The 22206-nt window shown below is 42.0% G+C and overlaps 1 protein-coding gene across 2 annotated transcripts in view; it reads left to right on the plus strand.

Annotated features, from left to right (window-relative positions):
* Sik3 (SIK family kinase 3) overlaps positions 1–22206 on the plus strand; it is a 207249-nt gene that overhangs the window by 90534 nt on the left and 94509 nt on the right. For both annotated transcript variants that reach the window (XM_048417531.3, XM_048417532.3), the window contains exons 2-3: positions 14165–14281; positions 17460–17523. In XM_048417531.3, coding sequence (XP_048273488.2) covers positions 14165–14281; positions 17460–17523 — 181 coding nt within the window. The remainder of the gene's footprint in view (positions 1–14164; positions 14282–17459; positions 17524–22206) is intronic.

The following is a 22206-nucleotide window of genomic DNA, read 5'->3' on the forward strand; positions in this document are numbered from 1 at the left end:
ACTTGTTGAACCATCTCACTGGCTCCATCTTAACCACTTTTAATTGTATGCTTCAGAATGTTATGTAAATTCATATTGTGTAATCAAGGTCCAGAACTTTTTTCATCTTGCAAAACAGAAACTGTCCTTCCATCAGAAAGCTCCATCCTCCCTCCCTGGCCACTGACAACGGCCATTGTGTTTTGTTTCTGTGAGTTTAACTGGCAGTTAGAAAAACAATTGTACATCTAGCATCTGTCAGTCATTTATTTTTGAAAACTTTTGTCTTTATTACAGGTCAGATTTTTGAACTTGAGAGGAGAGAAATCCAGTAAAACCAGTAGTCACACTTTTTAGTTGGACGAATGTTTGTAGTCACCAGCCTTAAATGGGAGCAGATAGGAGGAGGTTGACAGCAGCTAGTGACTAATTCTAAGGGCATTTCTTACATGCCTGCAGATGGAGGAAACACCTACTTCTTGGGTTAAAGAGACAAGATGAATCTTAGTGTATGAAGATACACACACAGAGCGACAAAGAGACAGAGAGATAGAAACAGAGATGGGGTTAGTGGACAGAGTTCTTTATGTAGATTTTCAATTTTTTTTTCAGTTTTAGGTATAAAGCTGGGTCATCTTTGAAAGTTAGAGGTCTGAGTGTGCTTGGATGGCTTAAAGAGGGTGACAAGCTGGCACAGTAACAGCTGAGGCATGGAGAGTGCCATCAGCCTCAAGCCAGTCAGGGCTAGTTAGAAAAACCTTATCTCAAATAAATTAAAAAGAAAACAAAAGTGACAGACTTTGGAATTTCCAGAAAATAGGGTAGCGATGTAGCCAGGTGTGTGTATAATTGCAATGCCGATGACAGTGTTAACTATAACAATAATAACAGCAGCAGCAGGAACAGCCGGTCCACCTTCTCTGTGGACCACTGACTGGTGTGTGTGCCACTTTGTGTCTTTAGCTTCACCACAACCTCATGGAAGTGGTTGTTAAACTGGTGAGAAAACAAGTTGTGGACTTGGGACTCCAATTTCATTCTTTTAGCTAATGTCTGGGCCTTTTTCTCTTCCTGTCCTGTGAATGCCATTTAGACTTGCCCACTTGACTATTGCAAAGGAGAATTTAGGATATATTTTTAAAAAACAACAGAAAGGGTGAAGAATGGACAGAAAAGGCTTTATATATCTAAAATGTTAATAAGACAACAACAACAAAATAAAAACTAACATTTTTTTCCTCCTGTCAGAGATGACCGGTGGCTTCAGTAGGTTTCTTGAGCGAACGAAATAAGCACAGGACACTCAGACCAGTTATGACCTTAACTGTCCAAACACTTGACCGAAATTATAGGCTGAATTTTTCCCTAAAACCTGTGTATGGAACACTACATCAGGGTTCCCATAGTCTTTAGTTTCCATTCAGGGGAAGGTGGAAACCATTTATCCATAGTTCTATTTGTTGACCATGACTGTGTTATAATATGTATATTTATAACCAGTGGCTTCTCTTTAATAACTCTTTACTACTAATTTAAATACATGTGTGCTTCAGAAATAAGGCTTCTTAGTATCATACATCTAGGCTTATTTTCTGGTTTGTTATTATGTAGCATATGTGAAGGTTCTTTTCTGAGAAATGTTTATAAAGCAGATGGAGTCACAGTGAGCTTCCCTACTGACCAGCGTCCTTATGTCCCGATAGACAGTCACAGTGAGCCTCCACCCTGACCAGCGTCCTCATGTCCCGATAGAGAGTCACAGTGAGCTTCCCTACTGACCAGCGTCCTTATGTTCCGATAGACAGCCACAGTGAGCCTCCACCCTGACCAGCGTCCTTATGTCTCAACAGACAACAGGCACCTTGTTGATTTACAAGTTAACTCCATTAGTGAGATCAGTTAATTTCTAGGCTGTCATTGGCTTATTTGAAGGCCCTTTACCTATGAGGGAGTGCATTGCTGTTTGTGGATTAGGTTCCCATTATCTTAACTGCACAGTGAGCACTGGCTACTTCTTCCAGGCTTAACCCTTTCAAGCAGGTGGTGTCTTACCAAGTTAAATGTCCCATAGATTTTCATTTTTCCTTTCCTCTTTTCCCTCACTGTCTTATCTTTTTTCTTCCTTTCTTTTATTATTATTATTAATTATTTTTTTTCAAGATAGGATTTCTCTGTAACAGCACTGACTGTCCTGCAACTTACTCTGTAGATCAGCCTGGCCTCGAACTCAGAGATCCTGCCTTTGCCTCCTGAGTGCAGGGATTAAAGGCATGCACTACTATCACCTGACATTATTATTATTATTATTATTATTATTATTATTATTATTATTATTTTGTTGGTTTGAAACAGGGTCCCACTATGGAGCTCTGGCTGACCTAGAATTTATTATGGAGACCAAGATGACCCTTAAGTCATTATGTAGCTGAGAATGACCATGAACTTAGGATCCTCTTGCCTCTCTCTGAAGTACAAGGGTTAAAGTTGTTCATCACCACCCCAGCTTGCACTTGTTTTTGACTTTGTTGTGATGTCTGTCATCTTGTCTTTAGCACAGAGAAACTAAATATAGGGCAGGAAAGATGACTCAGAGGGTAAGAGTACTAGTTGCTCTTCCAGAGGACCTGGGTTTAATTCTCAGCACCCACATGACAACTCTCAACCATCTGTAACTCTAGTTCCAGGGGATCTGATGCCCTCTTCTGACTTCATCAGACACCAGGCTTGCATGTGGTGCACAGACATGCAGACACAATACTCATACACATCAAATAATAAAATAATTAAAAAGTAATTATTAGGTATAATGTGAAATACAGTATAGTCAAATCTCATTAGCACCTAAAAACAAAACTGTCATGCAATGGAAACTTGTTCCAGACTGTGTGCATGTACAGACTCTTCTAAAAAGATACTTTTGAAGTTTTGCTATGGAGACAGATTGAGAGTAGATGAGAAGACGTTTCTTTAGGTCCCCCTTTCAGAGAGCAGTCCCTGGTTCTTGGGAGTCGGTGCCCACAGAGGTCCTAGGCTAGGAGAGTATGGCAAGGTGAAGCTTTCTTAAGTTTTGTATACAAAGCTAATAACTTTTTAGAATCCTGAGAAGAAACTGCAGATTTCATCATGGCACTGGTATTTTGTTGCTATAGAGTGAAGGATGATCTCATAGGATTTGAAAGCCTGCCCTGGGATGTGTGTGACACATGCCCTTTTTCTGGTTTCTTTTTCTTTGACAGCACAAGACACTTTTGAAACTGTCCATATCCTAAACTAGTGAATCCAGATCAGCACACACAATACCATGTTTCCCCAACCGCATACTTTGCTGAGCTTTCTGATCTGGGTTCCAGAGTTTATACAGAGCAAATTCTAACATCTGTCAAATTCTGTTGGGATGCGGAAGGGAGTAGAATAGTCTGGAATCTGGAAGGCATGCTGCCTTTACGGTAAATTGCAGTTGGGAATTTGCTTGCATGTGGATTTTCCCTTCGTGCACCACTGTGATATTTAGCGGGCTAGGCTGGAAAGGTCACTCTACAGGAGATGGAGAACACTGCGTGGCCTGTTCTGTTGTTTCCTGCTAGTGCCAGCTAGTAGCCATAACCTCCGTTTCTCCTGTGGGCTATGGGTTTGGCTGTTGACCTTTAGGAATATAGTGATTTCTATCCGTAACTTTCAGCATGCGGAAGAGATCATGGTTGATTGCATATAAACGTCTTCAGTAAGCCGGGCAGTGGTGGCGCATGCCTTTAGTCAACCAGCACTCGGGAGGCAGAGGTAGGTGAGTTTCTGTGAGTTCTAGGACAGCCTGGTCTACAGAGCTAGTTCCAAGATAGCCAAGGCTACCAAAGGAACCCCATCTTGAAAAACAAAAAACAAAAACAAACAAAATCCTCTGGTAAAATAATTAGATTTTTTTCCCTTTATATCATCTTCGCTGAATAGGAAACATGCTAACCCACAAGTTCAAGTTAAGTAGTTGGAACCATAGAAATTAGGTATCTTTACCTTTCTCATCTTGAAACGAACAAGACTTAGTTTGTTGACTGATTTTTAGGTCAGAAGTTGAGACACCGTCTTTGCTTGTCTGCAGCTGATTAAGACCTTTAGCTCAAGACACCCTTTTTTTTCCGTATGGTAATTTGAGACCAGGGAATTAGACACAGACCTGACCTACTTTGGAAGAACCGGAGGACAAAGAAAACTCAAACTTGCTTCATATTTTGGTTGAAAAGCAGAGGTTTGGGAATCGGAGGATCAGAGTTTCCTGCGTCTTTTCTCTTTCAGGATTCCAACCAGTCTAGTCTGCCCCCCTCCACGCACTGGAAGTTCCCTTGCATGTGCTGCTTGTAGATGAAGCCCTTGCGTGTTTGCTCATCTGGAACGACTGGCTGTTTTCCCAATGGCAACTCTGGCTTTGAAACGATGAGGGTGAAAGAACATTTTAAAATGTTCTTATTGTTCATTATTCTTTTTTAATGTGTTCACTTGTATGAATAAGTCAATCTTTTTTTAAAGAAGCAGTTGGGACAAAAGCATACACCATTCATTATACATATTAATGAATCAATTAGAATAGTAGTCACCCAGTTGACTGCTGTGGTTGCCTAGGAATTGTGATTCTGTTTCCCCCCAGTTTGATTATTTATCTAATCATAATTTTATTATTAACAAGTTTTTTGTTGTTGCTTTTTTGAGATCAGCTTTCTCTGTGTCTGTCCTGGAACTTACTATGGATACCAGGCTGGCCTTGAACTCAGAGAGGTCTCCTTGCTTCTGCCTTTTGAATCACAGGTGTGATTACAAGTTTGAGATAACCTCTAGCTTTACTTGCCATTTTCAATAGGGTATCTCTGGTAGTCCTGTTTGGCCTTGAACTTATTCAACTCTGTAGTGTTAGCCCCTGAGTAGTTGTGTTACAGACTGTATCATCACATTTGTTCCCTGTAATAATTAGTTGGCTGACTGATTTAGGAAGTACTTGGAATTGAATCCTTTTACTTACAAATGCTAGTCAAGTGCCCTACCTCTGAGCTCCTATTCCTTGAATATACCTCTCTTGATTATGTCTCTAGACGTCAGAAATAGTAAGTTTCTCTGGCGATGTGTGAGCGTTTAACCTGCGTGTGTTTATGTGTCCTCTGTATGAGGGCATCTGATCCCCAGGATCTGGAGTTACAGATGATGGCGAGTAGTTAGATGGATCCTGGGAACAGAACCCAGGCCCTCTGCAAACGCTCTTAATCACTGAGCCATCTCTTCAGCCCCCTACTACTTTGTTTCTGTGGGGGTTACCTGTTGTCTGTCACTCTTCTAACCCAGTACCTACATAAATGCATATTATAGGTTTGACAATGAACTAAGAGTCCTATTTGATTTAAAACTAGCATTGTCATAAAATATAAGGAAGGACATAATTCTTTATTGATTCTTTGGAAATTTCACATCATGTGCCCCAATTCCACTCACCTCTCAGTTGCTTCACATCTGCACCTTATTGATAATTCTCTTTAAGTTAAGTCTTTGGTGCTTCTTTAGCAGCTGTCTGAGATTCTAGCCTTAGACTTTAGTGGAAGCCAGCTTTTGAAAGGTGTGTAGTCTGCTAAGGGAAAGCCTTCGATGCTAACTGCTATATTACACATTCAGTTTATGTACCTGTTTCCACTGTGATGTGATTCTATCTAATTATATAATAGTGTTACCACTTAGCAGGTTTCTCTGTGGAAGTGGTTTTTTTTTCCTTTTATCTCTGTGTCCTTTCTTATCTTTAAAATAAATATCAGAAAATTGAGAATTAATTAATTAATGTTTCCTGGATTTTCCAGGAATTCACTTAGGTTACGTAAATGGCACCATTCTCTGCATGCAATGCTAATATTTGTTTTGGGATGAAGTTAACTTTACTTGAAAAACTTGATTATGAAAAACTGGGGGGAATGCAGAATGTTCTCCCATAGCGTTACGCTTTTGCTGGAGTTCTAGAAGTTCATTGTCAGCCGGCTGTGGTAGTACACAGCCGTGAGAAGGAGAACTGCCTAGAAGGTGGTTGTTGCCTGTTCATCATGGGCTCAAGGAGGCCAGCTTTTCAGTTCTCGGCTGCACAGGACCAGCCCAGTCTCACAGCCATCCAGATGGGGAGCGTGTGGTTACACAGCGTTCTACTTTAGCATTTACGTGTGCATGCTGTGAGACCTCCAGAAATGAGGAGGGTAATTGGGAAATACCTACAAAAAAAAAAAATAAGAAGGAGTTTAAAAGTTTTCAGACTGTTTTTGTATTTCCTTGGTTCACTGAGACTGGTGTCCTTGTATGCAGGCTGTGATCTTAGGTCTTGGAGTATATTAATTAATATATCGAGAGGGTTTAACATGTGAGCCATTGTTTGATTCTCCAAGAGGAGCCTTGCTGTTGTATGGTTGCCAGGATAGCTGTCCAGTATGACAAATCACCACAGGGTAGGTTTAAGAAAATTAAGTCATGATGGTTGGGTTTAAGCAGCTTTCAGCTAGACTGTAAGAAACCCGCGTTCCAGGTACTGTATCTTACCTCCTGAACAGGGTCTGGGCTCTTTGACTAAGGCCATCCTCGGGAGGAGCGTGGCCCTTCTGTGAGTGTGTTACTTTTACCTATGAGTTGGCACTCCAGGAAGAGTAGCATGTATTTCATTAAGATTTACCTTGAACTTTCTGCCTCCCCCCCAACCTCATTTCAGAGCACACCGCCAAGTTCTCCACATGCTTAATCTTTCTTCTTTGGGGCTAAAGTTGAATCTCTTAGCTCATTTTCCCACTGTGACATTAAATTTTTCTTTGACCTGAAAGCATCTTCTTGTTTTTCTTTCATTTTGGAGTCTCCTTAACACTGGCTCTTTTCCTCATGCCCCTCTCGTGCGCACTGTGCTTGGGCTGCCACTTGGAACCGATAGGACTTCTTTACCACCTCATCTCACGTTTACCCTCCCTCTACTTCCTCATCCTTAACCTTTCTCTCTCTGCGAAGATCTCTTGGAAAGGGGTCCAGACTCAGTGATAGAGCCCTTGCTTTGCAGGCAGGAGGCCCTGGGCTCTATCTAAGTACCTTCTGTTGGCCTTCCACTCTTCTTTAGTCCCCTTCCCCCTTCTCTGCGTTAGGGCTGCAGAATGCCCTGGTTCTCCACCAATGAACCACGTCAGCCAGGACATCTGTGCCAGCAGCGCCCGAGCCCTTGAATTGAGCCTTTGATGCCTGCCAGCCTAAACATCTCCCTTCAAGACTCTCACTGCTTGTTAATCTAAAGTAAATACCAGAAGATGGAAAATTGGATTCTGATAATTACCTGTCCTTCATTTTTATTGTCAGCTCCATCTTTTCTTCTACTCACTTCTTTTTAAAAATATCTTTTTGTCCAGACCATTTAAATGGTAAGCCCGCAAACCACGGGTTATTTTATGTCTACACACTATGAGCGTACAGCACATTGTTGGTACTTTGTAAATACTGGTTAACCACAGTAATACTTGTGTCAGTGTGCCTGAGCGAGTCACCTGTAATAGTGAGGATAATTGTAGGGCTCAGCCTTCTGAAATGTTGAATGGTAACCTACAGGAAAGATTGGAACTGAATAATAATTTTCTTTTTATCTTTGAAGTTTTCCCTTCACTGCTTTGAGTTTTGAGTAATCACCAAAATTTTTCCTTTGTTTCAGATACCACTTATTAATTATGCCTAAGCTACTATATTCCAGCTTATGAATGCTTCCAAAAATAAGTTTCATGGTATATTTGACCACTTTGAATAAATTCCCTATTCACTATCGTACAGAAATCCTAAATGAATGTATTATTTTGGATTTACCATTCAGGAAAGTCCGGTAACATATAGAAGAATGGAAACTCCGCTGTGTACCTGTAAATGCTGTATGTTTTAGAGAACAGCTAACCCCATCCTTTATAGTTCTTTGAAAGCTGCCTTCTCCTAGTGGGCCATGTTGAGTCCTCCCGTGTGGAACTGGCTCATACTCTCGCACCCCCGCTAGTAAGCTTGCCAGCTGCACATTTTCCAAGAAGCAGTTGTGACGAGTGCGTAAAATGATGGAAGAGTCATTTCTGTTTAGATGTTCAGCTTTCCTTTACCGCACTTCTTGAATTGTCTATTTGTATAAAACTAAAATATGGACTTCAGTTAAGAAGTTGGTTTGAGTACAGAGGTTAGACTTGTCCCAGAAATGTGGCCAGCCTATATCCTGACTCTGGCCATGTGACACAGTATTAATCATGGCCACTTAGTGCCTGCCAGGTTTGGCTTAAGACTTCAGCTTGTTAAGTTTCTGGTTTCTTTAAGTTGTTTCCCCAGTGGTCTCTCCATTTTGTAGTTGGGTTGAAGAGAAATCTTTGTTTCTTCTTCATCAAGGCTGATTAGAAAGGTTTTTACAATTCCTTTTCTAGGCCGGTAGCCCCAAATTGTATCTATAAAGAATTAAGCCTTAACCAGGGAAAAAGTGACTAGTTTTCCCGTTTCTCCAAAGACGGATCTGTTCCAGATGTGCAGAGGAGCGATGAATCTCCTGTGTCTATGCCGTAGTGTTAGTTCTCGGCTGACCAGGGGCTAGCAGGGCTTCCAAGATGCTGTCCTTGGGTCTCCAGGAAAAAAATGTCTTCATAAAAATCCCTTCTTTTCATTTTTCAGTCTTATCCTACACAATTATAAAATGAAAATTTCCAGAGAATACTGTCCTGTAATTAGCTGTTTGTGCCCATGGTTAAGGGAATATGTGCTTATACACACGTCTTTTAAATGTTGGTCTTAATCTCTGGTTTTAATTTGATGTCTAAGTGAATAGACACAGTATATTACGTATATAACAAAGCTTCTTTGAAGTTTGGCAATAATTTTTTCCCTTTTGGCAATAACACTATTCCTGTCTCATTTGGAGAGAGGGTCTCACTATGTAGCCCTGGCTGGCCTAGAACTCATTATGTAGAGCAGGCTGGACTCAGGCTTGCAATGATCCTTCTGTCTCTGCTTTCTTAGTGCTGGGATTATAGATGTGCACCGCTGTGCCTGGCTTCTCTCAGTGATTTAAATCCTGAGACCTGAAAGCTTGAGAGCTGCTGTTTTAGGGTGCCCCTTCATTCTCTCTGGAAACTCTTAGAATGGCCGCCAAGGAATGTGCACAGTGCATCACAGCCAGATAGATACTCAGCAGACATGAGCGGGTAGGATCCGAATCTAGAAACCCCCCAAAGCAGCGTTTGAACACTGACTGCCTTGGACCTTAGGCCAACTCTCTGTGACATGGATAGTGGAATCTCTTGGAAATTGTTTTAGTAGAATGTCTCCTATAGATTAATTAGCATTTTATATCATCTAGACTAGTGTAGCCACTAGAATGGGGAGTGTATAGTATATTTAAATTGTTCTCCTCCTGTCTTTTCTTGTGATATAGGAAATTGCACCAGGGCCTTGTTTTTGTCACACAAACCTTCTGCCATTGGGCTGTATTCCCAGACCTCCTTATAATTTTTATTTTGAGAAAGAGCCTCACTAATTTTTTTTTTTTTGAGAAAGGGCCCATGGAATTGTGATCCTCCTGGCTCAGTCTTCCAAGTAGCTGGAATTGCATGCCTATGGTGTACTAAGCTTGGCAATAGTCATGTTTCTCAAAAGTTAAAAGAAACAAGTAAATTTGAGCTGTATATTCTATTTAACTTAATATCTAAAGTCTTATTGCCACATGTAATAGATTGGTGAGTTTCCCGTCCTTTGGTAATGATAATGTGATAAATGATATATATTTTGTATCTCCACTGTATGCACTGGCCACGTTCAAATGATGTGTAGCCACATGTGGCTGGTGACTTCTGTACAGGGTTTAAACAGAGCTAGACCACTCAGTAATTCTAGAGCTGAGCTGAGAACAAACTAGAGTAGATTTGTCCTAAAAACAGACAAAAAAAAAATTGCTTCCGTGTTAATACGAAAACATGGGTCCACCGAGAAAATTCTCAATGGCAGAAATTCACCTCCCTGAGTTTTAAGACACTAAAATAAGAGAAACAACTTTTTCCCTTTAAAAAAATTCCCCTCTCTAGAGCATGGATGCTCCTCTTAGAAGCATCCCTGCCCCCACCTCCAGCTATGCCTGCATCTGCAGACTGGTCTGAGGGACCACACTTTCTCTTTGTGGAGGAAGTTTTGAGCTTTCCTCCGACATGATGTTTTTTTGTCGTAGCAATTCACTGAAACCCCCACCAGGGGTTTTTGCTGGGGAATGTGATGGGAAAAGTTTTTCCTGGCTCATTGGTTTGCACTCTGCCACCATATCTTCCCTCAGAGTGTGCTGTCCGAATATGCAAGAGAATGAATTGCTCAGGGGAAGAAACCACTAGGTTTTTTTCCGTCTTCATTCTGTATGCACATTACTGTGTTGCAAAACTGAGGTAAGAGTTAAGGCGTCTGTGGTTTCAGAAGTGAGAACAAGGCAGTAATGGCTCCCCCTCTAGAGTGAGTATGAAAGCTCTGACTTGGGCATGAGCTGAATTTAATTTTTTTTCTTACCAGATGTCAATTTAAAAAGAATTCGTTGAAGGGAAATATGTTGCAGAGGGAAAATTTTCACAATCTGTATCTATTTAGCAACATATTTGATGTGGTGCCATGTTCAATTAATATTAGAGTGTCAATCCACAAAGTCATATTCTTTGCAAGAGAAGAGGGTTCTGCGTAGAACAGGCTGACCTAGGGAAGACACAGCATTGTGCTCTGTGTCAGCTTTCCTTCGCGTTAATAGTTTTCACGTGCACATGTGAGCGTATGACTTACAGACATCCGGCTCCAGTCTCGAAAATCATACTTTGAGCTTTTGGAGACATCGCTCAGCAGTTAAGAGCACTGACTGCTCTTTCAATTCCCAAGGTTTTCAGGACTCAGGTCCAATTCCCAGCGCCTACAGAGCGGCTCACAGCCATCTGTAACTGTCATTATGAGGATCCAACTCCCTCTTTTGGTGTCCAGAGCATTGGCACACACATGGTGCACAGACATGCATCCAGACAAAACACCCATGTGTGTGTGTGTGTGTGTGTGTGTGTATTGTATGTATATTGTATGTATGTGTGTATGTATACACACACACACACACACACACACTATACTCTTTGGAAATTTGTCTGGTTACCTGCAGCTTTACTTTTGTTATAGACACAATAAAGCAGTTCATGTGTACTTTAAGTTAAATTATGTAGCGCCCAATAATCTGTAGCTGTGAGAAATCCTTGTTCATTATACTGTTCAGGTATCTCCAAATAATCCTGCTTGTGTGCCAGCCCCTGCTCTCTGACTTCTTGTTCTTCTGTTGTTCCTCCTCCTGCTGTTTAGAACCCTTCCTTTTCCAGCTTGCAGCTAGGACTGTTCTTGTGGCTCAGGAACATGTTGGGACAAGCAGGTTTGCCATTGTCCAGCAATCCTTGAGTGCTCCAGGGCTGGTGCTCCTTAGTAAGGAGGATCAGGAGAGCCAGGCCTGATGTGAAGTGCACAGTGCTCTCTGAGGCACAGCCCTCAGGTTAGGCCTTGCTGTGTCTTCCATCCTGTGGTTCAGAGTGACTTTCCTGAATGGAATTCATTTTCCCCCAGCTCTGTTCCTTTTATATTCTTTCCACATCAGCTGGCAGCAGGTCAGGCAGTTCTGAATATTGCCCACAGATTGTTAGCTAGTTTACTTTTTGGCCCTTGGCTTGTCCTTTGACGAAGAAATTGATGTTTTAGATTCAGAATTATGTTGCTTAGTGAAGCCAGTTTAATCCATGACTTGGAATGCTCAAACTTTAATAAGGCTAGATTTCAGAAATTTTGAAATAACCTCACTACCTATATACAGTAGGTTTTCTTTACCCCCTCCCCCCATTTATCTGTAGATGATAGATTTCAAGACCAAGAGGGGGTACCTGGAGCCTTCTTCCTTACTAATATAGTGTAGAGAATTTATGTAACTATACTCTTTATCTTGAAATCTGATTGTATTGTAGGTTTTCTTATTTATTTATTTGTTTGTTTGTTTGTTTATTTATTTATTTATAGACAGGGTTTCTCTGTAGCTTTGGAGCCTGTCCTGAAACTAGCTTTTGTAGACCAGGCTGGCCTTGAACACACAGAGATCTGCCTGCCCCTGCCTCCAAGTACTGGACTTAGAGGCATGCACCACCACCACCCAGCTTGTTTGTTTCTTGAGACAGTTTTACTGTATAGCCTAGGCTGACCTCACTCTCCCAGTCCTCTTGCCTGAGCAGGATTATAGGCGTGTACCATCATGTCAGGTTCTTTCTAATTAAGGCAAGAAAGTGAAGGAAGTACCTTCCTACTGCCCTTTGTTATGTCAGAACTGCTGGGTCGCTAGCATTGCTGCTCTTATATTTTGGGGCACTTGGATCAGTAAAACAAGGGCTGCCTGAGCCTGAGCAGAGCGGTGCTGCAGCAGCCAATCTGATAACTGAGTTGGTGACAGAGTAATAGGGGGGTGGCATGTACAGCATTATGTACTGTGTGGAGAGATGATTTATGCCCCAGGCAGGACAGAGCTCGTTGTGCATAACTCCTCAAGCATGGTAGAGTGTCGTGTGGTTTAAAACCCATGCATTGTTTATTTCTGTACTTTTCTGTTTACTATTTCGAGATTGTAGTTAGTTGGTACCTGAAGCTAGAGAGCATGAAACTGGGGTTCGGTTGGTTGGTGCCAATTTCGTCTATGTCTGTCATGCGTCAGGCACTCTTAAGCAGGTTGCATGCATGACCTTAGTTAACTCCTAGCAGCCTTTCAGAGAAGTTTCTACTCCTGTGCCCACATTTTACAGAGCCAGAGCTACAAGAACTAAAATAACTTGCTCGATGTTCCCAACTTTTTAATTCAAGCAACTTGGCATCTTTTTGTTCTTGCTTGTGATCCTATATCCAGCACTGGGCAAAGCTTCACCTTTTGGTGTTTCATGGAGTCTTTGTCTTGCTCGTTTCCCTGAGGAGCAGAGAGAATTTGACACTGTGAAGGTATTCTCTAAAAGAGGAACTGTTTGTCATGATACTGTTCGGTGAGCTGCCCAGGAGATCTGCTCTGCCAGAGGCAGACCCTGGGCCAGTTGGTGGAGTTATACCTGTGATTTGGCACAGTAACCAGTAGACATCCTGCCAGTGGCCAAAAGTCATACTTCTCAGGACTTAGAGATGGAAAGAGCTGCCAGGATTGTGAGTGATTCTGTTCCTCCATGTTAAAGACCCCACCACCACCTCCTACATTGTTTGTAGGTACAATGGAGAAAGACCTCTCAAAACATTGAAAAAAATTTAGTGGATTGAAACAAAGTGTGCCATCTTTCATCCCACCTTCTAATGTCTATTCTGTGTCACATGGTGAAGTCACTCATAGCATTTCACTCATATCAGGGGCTGATGTATAGGATTGCCTTTAAGACCAGCTTTAGCTACATTGCAAGACTGTCTCAAGAAACTATGTGTTGCCCAGTGTCTTCAGAATATTGGGTCAGTTATTAAAAGTGGTTGTACTGGGATGTTTGGGGGTTATAGAAGATCTTCAGCCCCATATGGTGTTTAATGTTATGGATTTCTCTCCAAAGACAGGCCACGTGGACCCGCCATACACTTGTTAACGACTGAATGTTGGGCTCGCTACTTACTCTCTGTGCCTTAGTTTCCATATTAATAGAAGAAGGTTCACAGTCATGTGAGTGTCGTGAGACTTAGGGGCCTTGTACATGTAAGGCAGTACAAGCTCTGACTAGCAGGTACAGCTGCTGCCACCAGCACCCTGTTTGGCCTCCTCCTGGTGGCCCTTTACCTACATCTCAGACCTATCACACATGCTTATCATAAGAAGTCCCGCCCGCTGCTCATGGAAGCGTAATTTGAGCCAGCCATGGCCATATCTCTGTAGTAATGAGTGTTCTGTCCTGGGCTTTTACTGTGCAGGCTGTTTAAGAATTGCAGAAGACACATCAGTTCTTGGAGTCTTTGAGATCAACTTGCTTGGAATCCATATCCTGTCTTCTGAAAAGAATTAGACTGTTTTCTTCCTTGACATCCTGCAGACACATTGCTAGCAGTTTGTGTTTTATTATTTATTTAATGACTTAAAGTGGATTTAGTTTTCTTGAATAAACTACTTTTAATAACGCTGCCATACATTTTCTTCCTCTGTTGCCAGGTTGCTATTAAAATCATAGATAAGACCCAGCTGGATGAAGAAAACTTGAAGAAGATTTTCCGGGAAGTTCAGATCATGAAGATGCTTTGCCATCCACATATCATCAGGCTTTACCAGGTAGGAGGCCCGCAGCCACAGAGCCAGGACAGCCTACTGGTCCAGGGCTGCTGTTGAGAAGATGTGGGTGCAGGGAATGGCTGCCATTTTATTCTGCTTGTATGGTCATCTTAGCATCACCCCACCCTTTGTTCCTTGCTCAGTTCTTAGTAGCCTCATTGTTCCCCTGGTTGTTTCCCCTTTCAGGTCTTTTGTGTCTGCCCTTTGATTCTCCCCAAGTGTTATGCAGAGTGAGCCTAAGGGTGAAGTTTCCTTATTTGTATCAGAGTTCTTCAAGCAGCATGGAAACTCAAAGGGAACAGAGAACACATTATCTGCTCATGTGATTATTTAAATGCCAGCTTAAAATTATGAATTATGGTGGTGAAGGATATCTCAAAAATGACTTCTTGTCTTAATCAAAACCCCCATCTTCTCTTTTCTAGAAAGTACTGGGCTTAGTTCTCCAAGCCATCCTTAATTGTTTTTGATAATCTGGAGGTAAACACCATGTCATGGAAGAACTTTCTGTTGCAGTTTTCTTATCTTCCTAAGAAACAAGCCTGCCTTGTGCCATCGTCAAAATGACTTGCTCGCTTTACGGCAAAAGCGTTGAATCTATTGAATGGAATTTCAGACAGATGAGAAAAGGAGGACTTTGCCTTAGTGAAGAGATATTTTGGGGGAGAGGATGGGGTGTTTCAGTTTGCAGTGCGTTGTGTGCATGCAGCCAGCCCTGCTCATAGCTCTGCAGCTGAGCAGTCATCTCCAGAGCTGAGGGAAGTGGCCACCCACTCACTGTGTGCGTTGTTGTTAGTCTGCAGTAGACGCTTCCTGACTCAGACATGTATAAGGCTGGAGAAGCACACCGCCGGCACAATGGGCAGATGTGCATAGCCTGCTGATTTTTATGGAAAAGAAAACATAAAGTGAGGCATGTGTGGTTAAGCCAGCAGCTGTAGGCCTCCTCTCTGGCATCAGCTGCTCTCATGATGAAATGAGTTCAGTTGTCAGACCTGTTGAAATGTATCTTAGTAAACTATGTTGGGCAACAGCAACCTTTCTTAAGAAGCAAGTTAAAGACCTCCATGATGCTGTGACTTGCACAGTGAGTGGTCGGCGTCTTACCCTTGGCTCTCTGCCTGTCTTGATGGAGTAAATAAATTTTAGTGTTTTCACCCTTTGTTTATTTTGTTTTGCTTGTTTTGTAATACAGCCTTATTCTGTAGCTCAAGTTAGTCTCTAACTCACATCTGCAGAGTTAGCAAATGTGCATAACTTACAGGAGACACAGTTTTGAATTCCTGAGAAGTTAATAGTATAAGAAGATTTGTACCTAATGAGAGCTAAGAAAAAGGACAAATATAAAGAAAACACATAATACTATAGGCAGGGTTTTCTTGTCTAGCAGCCACTCTCAAACACACTGAGGCTTATATAAATTATAAATGCTCGGCCAATAGCTCAGACTTATTACTAATTAGCTCTTAAAACTTAACCCATTTCTTTTAATCTTTGTGCTGCCCTGAGACTTGTAGCTTTTACCCCATCCCATTTTGTATGTCCAACTCCTTCTGTGCCTTTGACTCCTGACTCCGGATACTTCCTCCTCCCATCATTCTCAGTTTGGCTTTCCCACCTAACTTTATCCTATTCAACTATTGACCATTCAGCTTGTTTATTAAACCAATCAAAGCGACATAAATTCACACACAGTGTACAGAAGTATTATTCCACAGCACAGTATAATACTTTTTTTCCTGAACACCTGCAATATATTTAATATAGGACATTTTTTGTCATGTAAGTGAATTACAGAGACAGGTCTCATAAACAATGGGTTGATACCGCCAATTTTAAAGACTTTTGTAAAAAGGACACAGGCTGTTTTACTGGAAAATGAATTTAATATGTATTCATTCATATAATGGAGTTTTATAGAACTATTAAAAAGAAGGGATAGACCCAGGCTTGGCGTCACGTGTCTGTAGTCACAATACTTGGGAGGCTAATGTAGGAGGGTCACAAGTTCAAGGCCAGGCTGCACTATGCAGTAAGTTCTAGGCTAGGCTGATCTGTGTAGTAAGGCCCACTCTCAAAAAACCCCTCCAACCAACCAACAAATGACACACATACACACACAAAACAAGATATGTGTGTGCTCCTTATATATATATATATATATATATATATATATATATATATATGTCATGTTAATGTGTACAGATAAAAAAGCCACCAGCAAGCAATATAATTAATAAATTACAATATAATAAAGGTGTAGGTCTATTGTGTAACCTATGGCTACATCATCAGTATGGCCAAAGTAACTGAGGAACTAAATTTATTTTAATTTTAGTTAATTTTAATATAGAAACTGAAGCAGTCTAAAAAATTTTAAAGATCATTGAAATGATAATGTTTGTGGCCATATTGGTGTAAACTATGAAAGTTACTTCCTGCTTTTCTTTTAAATTGTGGCCAATTAGATTTACTCGGTGGCCACAGCTCACTTGTGTTCACCTGACATCCTTAGGAGAGGTGCCCAGTGCTGAGTGCCTTGGAAGAGTGAGATGAAGACAGGAATTAGAAGCTCCAGGCTTTCTGTTTATGCACTGGGTACTTAAAATGTTTACACTGATCCTGGCATAGGTTCATATATGACCTAAAAGAGTCTGGCAAAGAGGAAAATAACACTATGCATTTTTAAAAAGTAGCAAATAGAGACTGGACAAAGCATAAGTGAATGGGTTCATTATTGAAAGGTTTGGCATTTTTATGGGATCCCCCTACTTTGAATAAATGGTGCATGGAAAGGAAAGTTGACATTTCCATTTAAAAATCAAGTCCTGTGTGGTTTCCGGGCGGTCCTTAATGAGTCCCAGTGTTTTCCCTAGGACTCTTGCCCTGGCTTGGGGGTGGGGAAGGAGCGCTCAAGCTGCATACAAGTGATGGTGAAATTGAACTGTTTTTCGGTTCTTAACAGCTTCGGCTTATGGATCAGTGACCCGGGGACCAAGAGGATTATGCCTCTGAGGCAGTAAATGTCTCCTGAGTTTCAGGACCTGCAGAATCCCAATTTTCCTTGGTCACAATAGTGCCTGTGCGCTCCCCACTGTGCAGTTCCCTGTAAAGCATTGGTTCTCTTCCTGGTCCTGTCTGTCACCTGTGTCACTGTCACTTTCCTGCCTTTGTACAGGTCATGGAGACTGAGCGGATGATTTATCTGGTGACAGAATATGCTAGCGGAGGGGAAATATTTGGTAAGTACATTCATTGCATCCTTTAAACAACTCTTGAGCACACTCTGCAAACCTAAAACAGCTGTCCTGTGCCTCTGTCATTTGCTCAGCTGCCCCTTGATGCTGCCCGTCAGCATCGTCACTGTAATTTCAGGGTGTTTTTAGTCAGCCAGTTAAATCTCTCCACTGATTTGTTTCTTTAGCAAAGGTGTTTTGTTTGCTCTAGTTGGACGGTAACAGTTGAGAGAAAAGATCACAAAACCAAACATTCCTGCTGATCATGTGACGGAGGCTCATTCCTGTTGCCATGCTGTAGCTGAAGTTGCCAGGGGTGATGAGACCCCACCTTTGTGGGGGCCCCTGGTGTGAGGAAGCACCCTGCATTCCTAAGCCTTGTTTAAATATAACCTTGAAACCTGTCCCTTGCTGTGTACACAGTCCCAATGGTTCTGATCACTTGGTGGGTTTGCCTCTTTTAACTTCTGTTTCTTGTTACACTTGACCTTAGAGGGATTTTGTTCTGGGCAAATCTGGCTTGCAATTGGTAAAAACTGAAGAAAGAATTCTCTGTGGTTACAGTGATAAACGCTGCCAAGTAGAGGTGAAGGGCAAACTTCCAAACTTAAATTCTTATGTCCTTTATAAGAACCAATACTAATTTAAAATACATTTAAATGTATAGTATTACTTTTAAAATAAGCATTATTATTAATTAGAGACTATATGGTGTGTTTGTGTGTGCATGTTCAGAAACAAATGCTAAACTTAACGCAGCAGTTTCAGCATATGTGTGCGTATGCTAAACTTAATTCAGCAAATTAAGCATTTGAAGGGATGGGCCAGAAATGGTGGTACAAATCTTTAATTTCAGCACTCTGAATGCAAAGATGGGGGTTATAGACTCTTTGTGGGAATGCAGCTCAATGCATGAGCAAGCAGAATATACTTTTGGTATTTTTAAACGGAAATATCATGTAATTATTGTTACAACATACCATATAATTATATGAGTAACTATATTATTAATTGACACTATTAGTATTAGTGTGTGTTTGTAGGTGTATGCATGCCATGGCACGTGTGTGGAGGTCAGAGTACAGCTTGTAGGAGTTCCTTCTTGCCTTCCACCTGGTTTTGTGGCAGAGTCTCTTCTCTACTACTTTCCTGTCTCCCAGGCTGGCTGTCCCGTAAGCTTCTGGTCATTCTCTGGTCTCTGCCTCCCACCTCAGTGTAGACACACTGAGGTTACAGACACCACAGCACCCCACTTGTTACACCGCTCCAGGTCTGAACTCTGTTCATCAGGCTGTCAAGACAAGCTCTTATCCACCAAGCCACCTCGGTGCCTATTAGTAGACTTTTTAATGATCCAGTTGAAGAAGAAAATGATGTATTACCCAGAGAGATCACTAAATCCGCACACGGACTAGTGCTGGAGAGAGAACAGCTTGCCTAGCCTGTGCCAAGGCCTGGGTTTGATTACTAGAGCTACAAACCCCAAACCAGACAAAAAAGGAGACTACACAAGGGTAAAGTGTCTCATGGCTCTGATTTTCTAAGTATCTGTGTAAAGATGAGTGAAGAGGCCTTTAGTGGAGAAGTGGGTTGTTGAGGCCTGGAGGTGTGGTTCAGTGACAGCATGTTTGTCGGGCTTGTATGAGACCCTGAATTCCATCTCAGCATAGGTGAAGATGGGGGCTGGTGGTGATGGTGGTGTGGGGTTGCTGCTTATTTGCTTGTCTGCTTGAGGCGAGGCACCAAATAATTCTTGGACTCAGTCCCAAGATCTCCAAAGGATGAGGTCTTCAGTTGTGAAGATGAAATTGGGACTAATGGTATGGCATAATTTTAAGTCCTGCATGTAAGTCCTGAGGTTTGACTTCCAGAACTGGGAGGTGGGGGCGAATGTAATGAGCCAGCATGGAGTGAGCCCTGGCATATGCTCTCTTTTACCTTTATGGTAAAGACCACATGGGAGATGACTTGTGGTATGAGTTCATACAGAATTCTCATCTACTGCCAAATGAAACTGATGAGAAATATTTTTAAAAGTCTACAGTATCCAATGGACAAGCAGGGAATGAAGAAACGTTTATTCAAGAACATCTATGAAAATTCAGTAAGAAACAAGAGTTTGATGCATACACACAGACTCAGTGAGGTGAAGATACATTCCATTCTAGACATCCAGCCAGGTCTGAGTCTAGACAGATAGCTGTCTTCCCAGGAAGAGGTAGATTCCATTCTAGACCTTCAGTTGGGTCTTAGTCTGGACAGGTGACTGTCCTGTAGGAGGAAATAGATTCCAGACTAGACGACTAGCTGGGTCTTAGTTTGGACAGCTGGCTGTCTTCCCAGGCGGAGCAGAACATTTGCATTTGCCACCTTTTCTGTTGCCCGTTGGGGAAGCTGTGTCCTGAAGGATGCAGTTGAAGTAGGGGCTCCCATGTCTAGAAAAGCACATTTCTCCTTTGGGTCCTAAGACTTGTTCTCTTCCAGGTGAGTCAAGCTGAGATCCCGTCAGGCTGCCTCCCATTTTCCTTTTATAGAACGTGCAGCTCTCAGAATATGATTGTCCCTGAGAAGTTTGCCATTGACCCCCATATCTAGCATGTAGTGGCTGTTTTGTGTGCCAATTTGACACAAGCTAGAGTCATCAGAGAAAGGAGCCTCAGCTGGGGAAATGCCTCCATGAGATCCACTGTAAGTCATTTTCTCATTTAATGATCAATGGGGGAGGGCCCAACCCATTGCGGGTGGTATCAGCTCTGGACAGGTGACCCTGGGTTCAATAAGAAAGCAGGCTGAATGAGCTATGGGAAGCTAGCCAGTAAGCATTACCCCTCCATGGCCTCTGTATCAGCTCCTGCCTCCAGGACCTGCCCTGTTTGAGTTCTTGTCCTGACTTCCTTCAGTGATGAACAGTAAGCCAAATAAACTCCTTCCTCCCCAATTTGCTTTTTGGTCATGGTGTCTTCCTTGCAGGAATAGAAACCCTAACTAAGTCATAGCTCAAGTCACTAACTCAGAGGTTTCCCTGGGGAAGAAAACCAGACCATAATGCAGATAGATCCCAAAGCCTTCTCAAAGGACCTGCCCTCATTCAAGTGAGAGAGGTGTTCAAGTGTCAGTGACAGCAGGGGTCAGGCACCTGAGAGGAGATTCATGACATGGCCTCAGCTGTCAGCATGATGGGCACAGAAGAATCCCACAGAATAAGACTTCTCGAAAGAACTTTTCTGCTGGGTAGTGGTGGCACACACCTTTTTAATCCTAGCACGTGGGAGGCAGAGGCAGGCAGATCTCTGTGAGTTCAAGGCCAGTCTGGTCTACAAGAGCTAGTTCCAGGACTGGCTCCATAGCTACAGAGAAAACCAGTCTCGGGGGGTGGGGTGGGAAAGAGCTTTCCTAAGTTAGGAATTTTATTTATTTATTTATTTTTTTGTGTGTGTGTTTTTAAAAAGGATTGATCAGAAAGTTTTCCTTCAAAGTCAGAATTTGATTGTTTTGTTTATAGAGCAACTCATGCCCCAGAACATTGTTTAAAACAATAAAGTAATCAGCTAAGAATTAGTAGAGTTTAACAGCTGGGGGTGGTTAAGAAAAGAGTTGTAGAGCACTCAGTCCAAACCACTGAGATTCCCAGATACACTGAAGCTGCTTCTCCCGGAAGAGATGACCCAAATCTGAAGAGAATGAAGGAGCCAACTCCAGGTGATAGAAAGGAAGAAAGAGCAGTTAAGAAGCCTGAAGGGGAGGTGCTACAATATGTCTTCTAGAATGCCACTATTCAACCAAAACAACAAAGATGAAGAAACCCAAAAGCATACACAATCATTGGACAAAATGCAGACTACTGAATGGCTGTTAGACTGATCACATGTTAGATTTACCAAAAGAAAAACTTTTAGAGAAACATTATAAAGATCTCCACAGAAATAGAGGACTTCACAATTGAGGTAGCAATTGTAAATGAAGGTATATTGTCTCTTCAGATAGAGTATACCAAAAGGAGACATTATTTTAAAAAGACATAAAAATTATGGGGCTGGGAAATAAATAAACCATTAGAAAGGTTCAACAACAGATTTAAACTGTCAGAAAGAAGGAAGAGATTGAAGGACAGGTCAGTAAGTTTGTCCACATTGAAGCACAGAGATGAGAAGGATGAACTAAAGCAGCCCCAAGAGTTGAAGATAGTAAGTAAGGAGCTTCCTGTGTGCACAGTGGGAGGAGACAGTAGGGAGCTTCCTGTGTGCACAGTGGGAGGAGACAGTAGGGAGCTTCCTATGTGCACAGTGGGAGGAGACAGTAGGGAGCTTCCTGTGTGCACAGTGGGAGTATCAGGAGGGCCTAGAGGATAGAGGTGGAAACTGTAAGAAAAGATGGTTGTAAACCTAGCAGATGTTTCAAAAACAGTAGCTGGAGGCCGCTTGTTTGTTCCTGGCTGCCCAGACTTGAAATAACCATACAAAAATTGTATTAATTAAATCACTGCTTGGCCTATTAGCTCTAGCTTCTTATTGGCTATCTCTTACATTTTAATTTAACCCATTTCTATTAATCTGTGTGTCATCACATGGCTGTGACTTACCGGCAAGGTTCCAGTTCTATTGTACCTGGCTGCAGCTACATGGTGTTTTTCGACTCTGCCTTCTTTCTCCCAGCATTCAGTTTTCCCTGCCTAGCTCTGTTCTGCTAAGC

This window comes from Myodes glareolus, chromosome 4 (genome assembly GCF_982192425.1).
Source record: "Myodes glareolus chromosome 4, mMyoGla1.1, whole genome shotgun sequence".
Lineage (NCBI taxonomy): Eukaryota > Metazoa > Chordata > Mammalia > Rodentia > Cricetidae > Myodes > Myodes glareolus.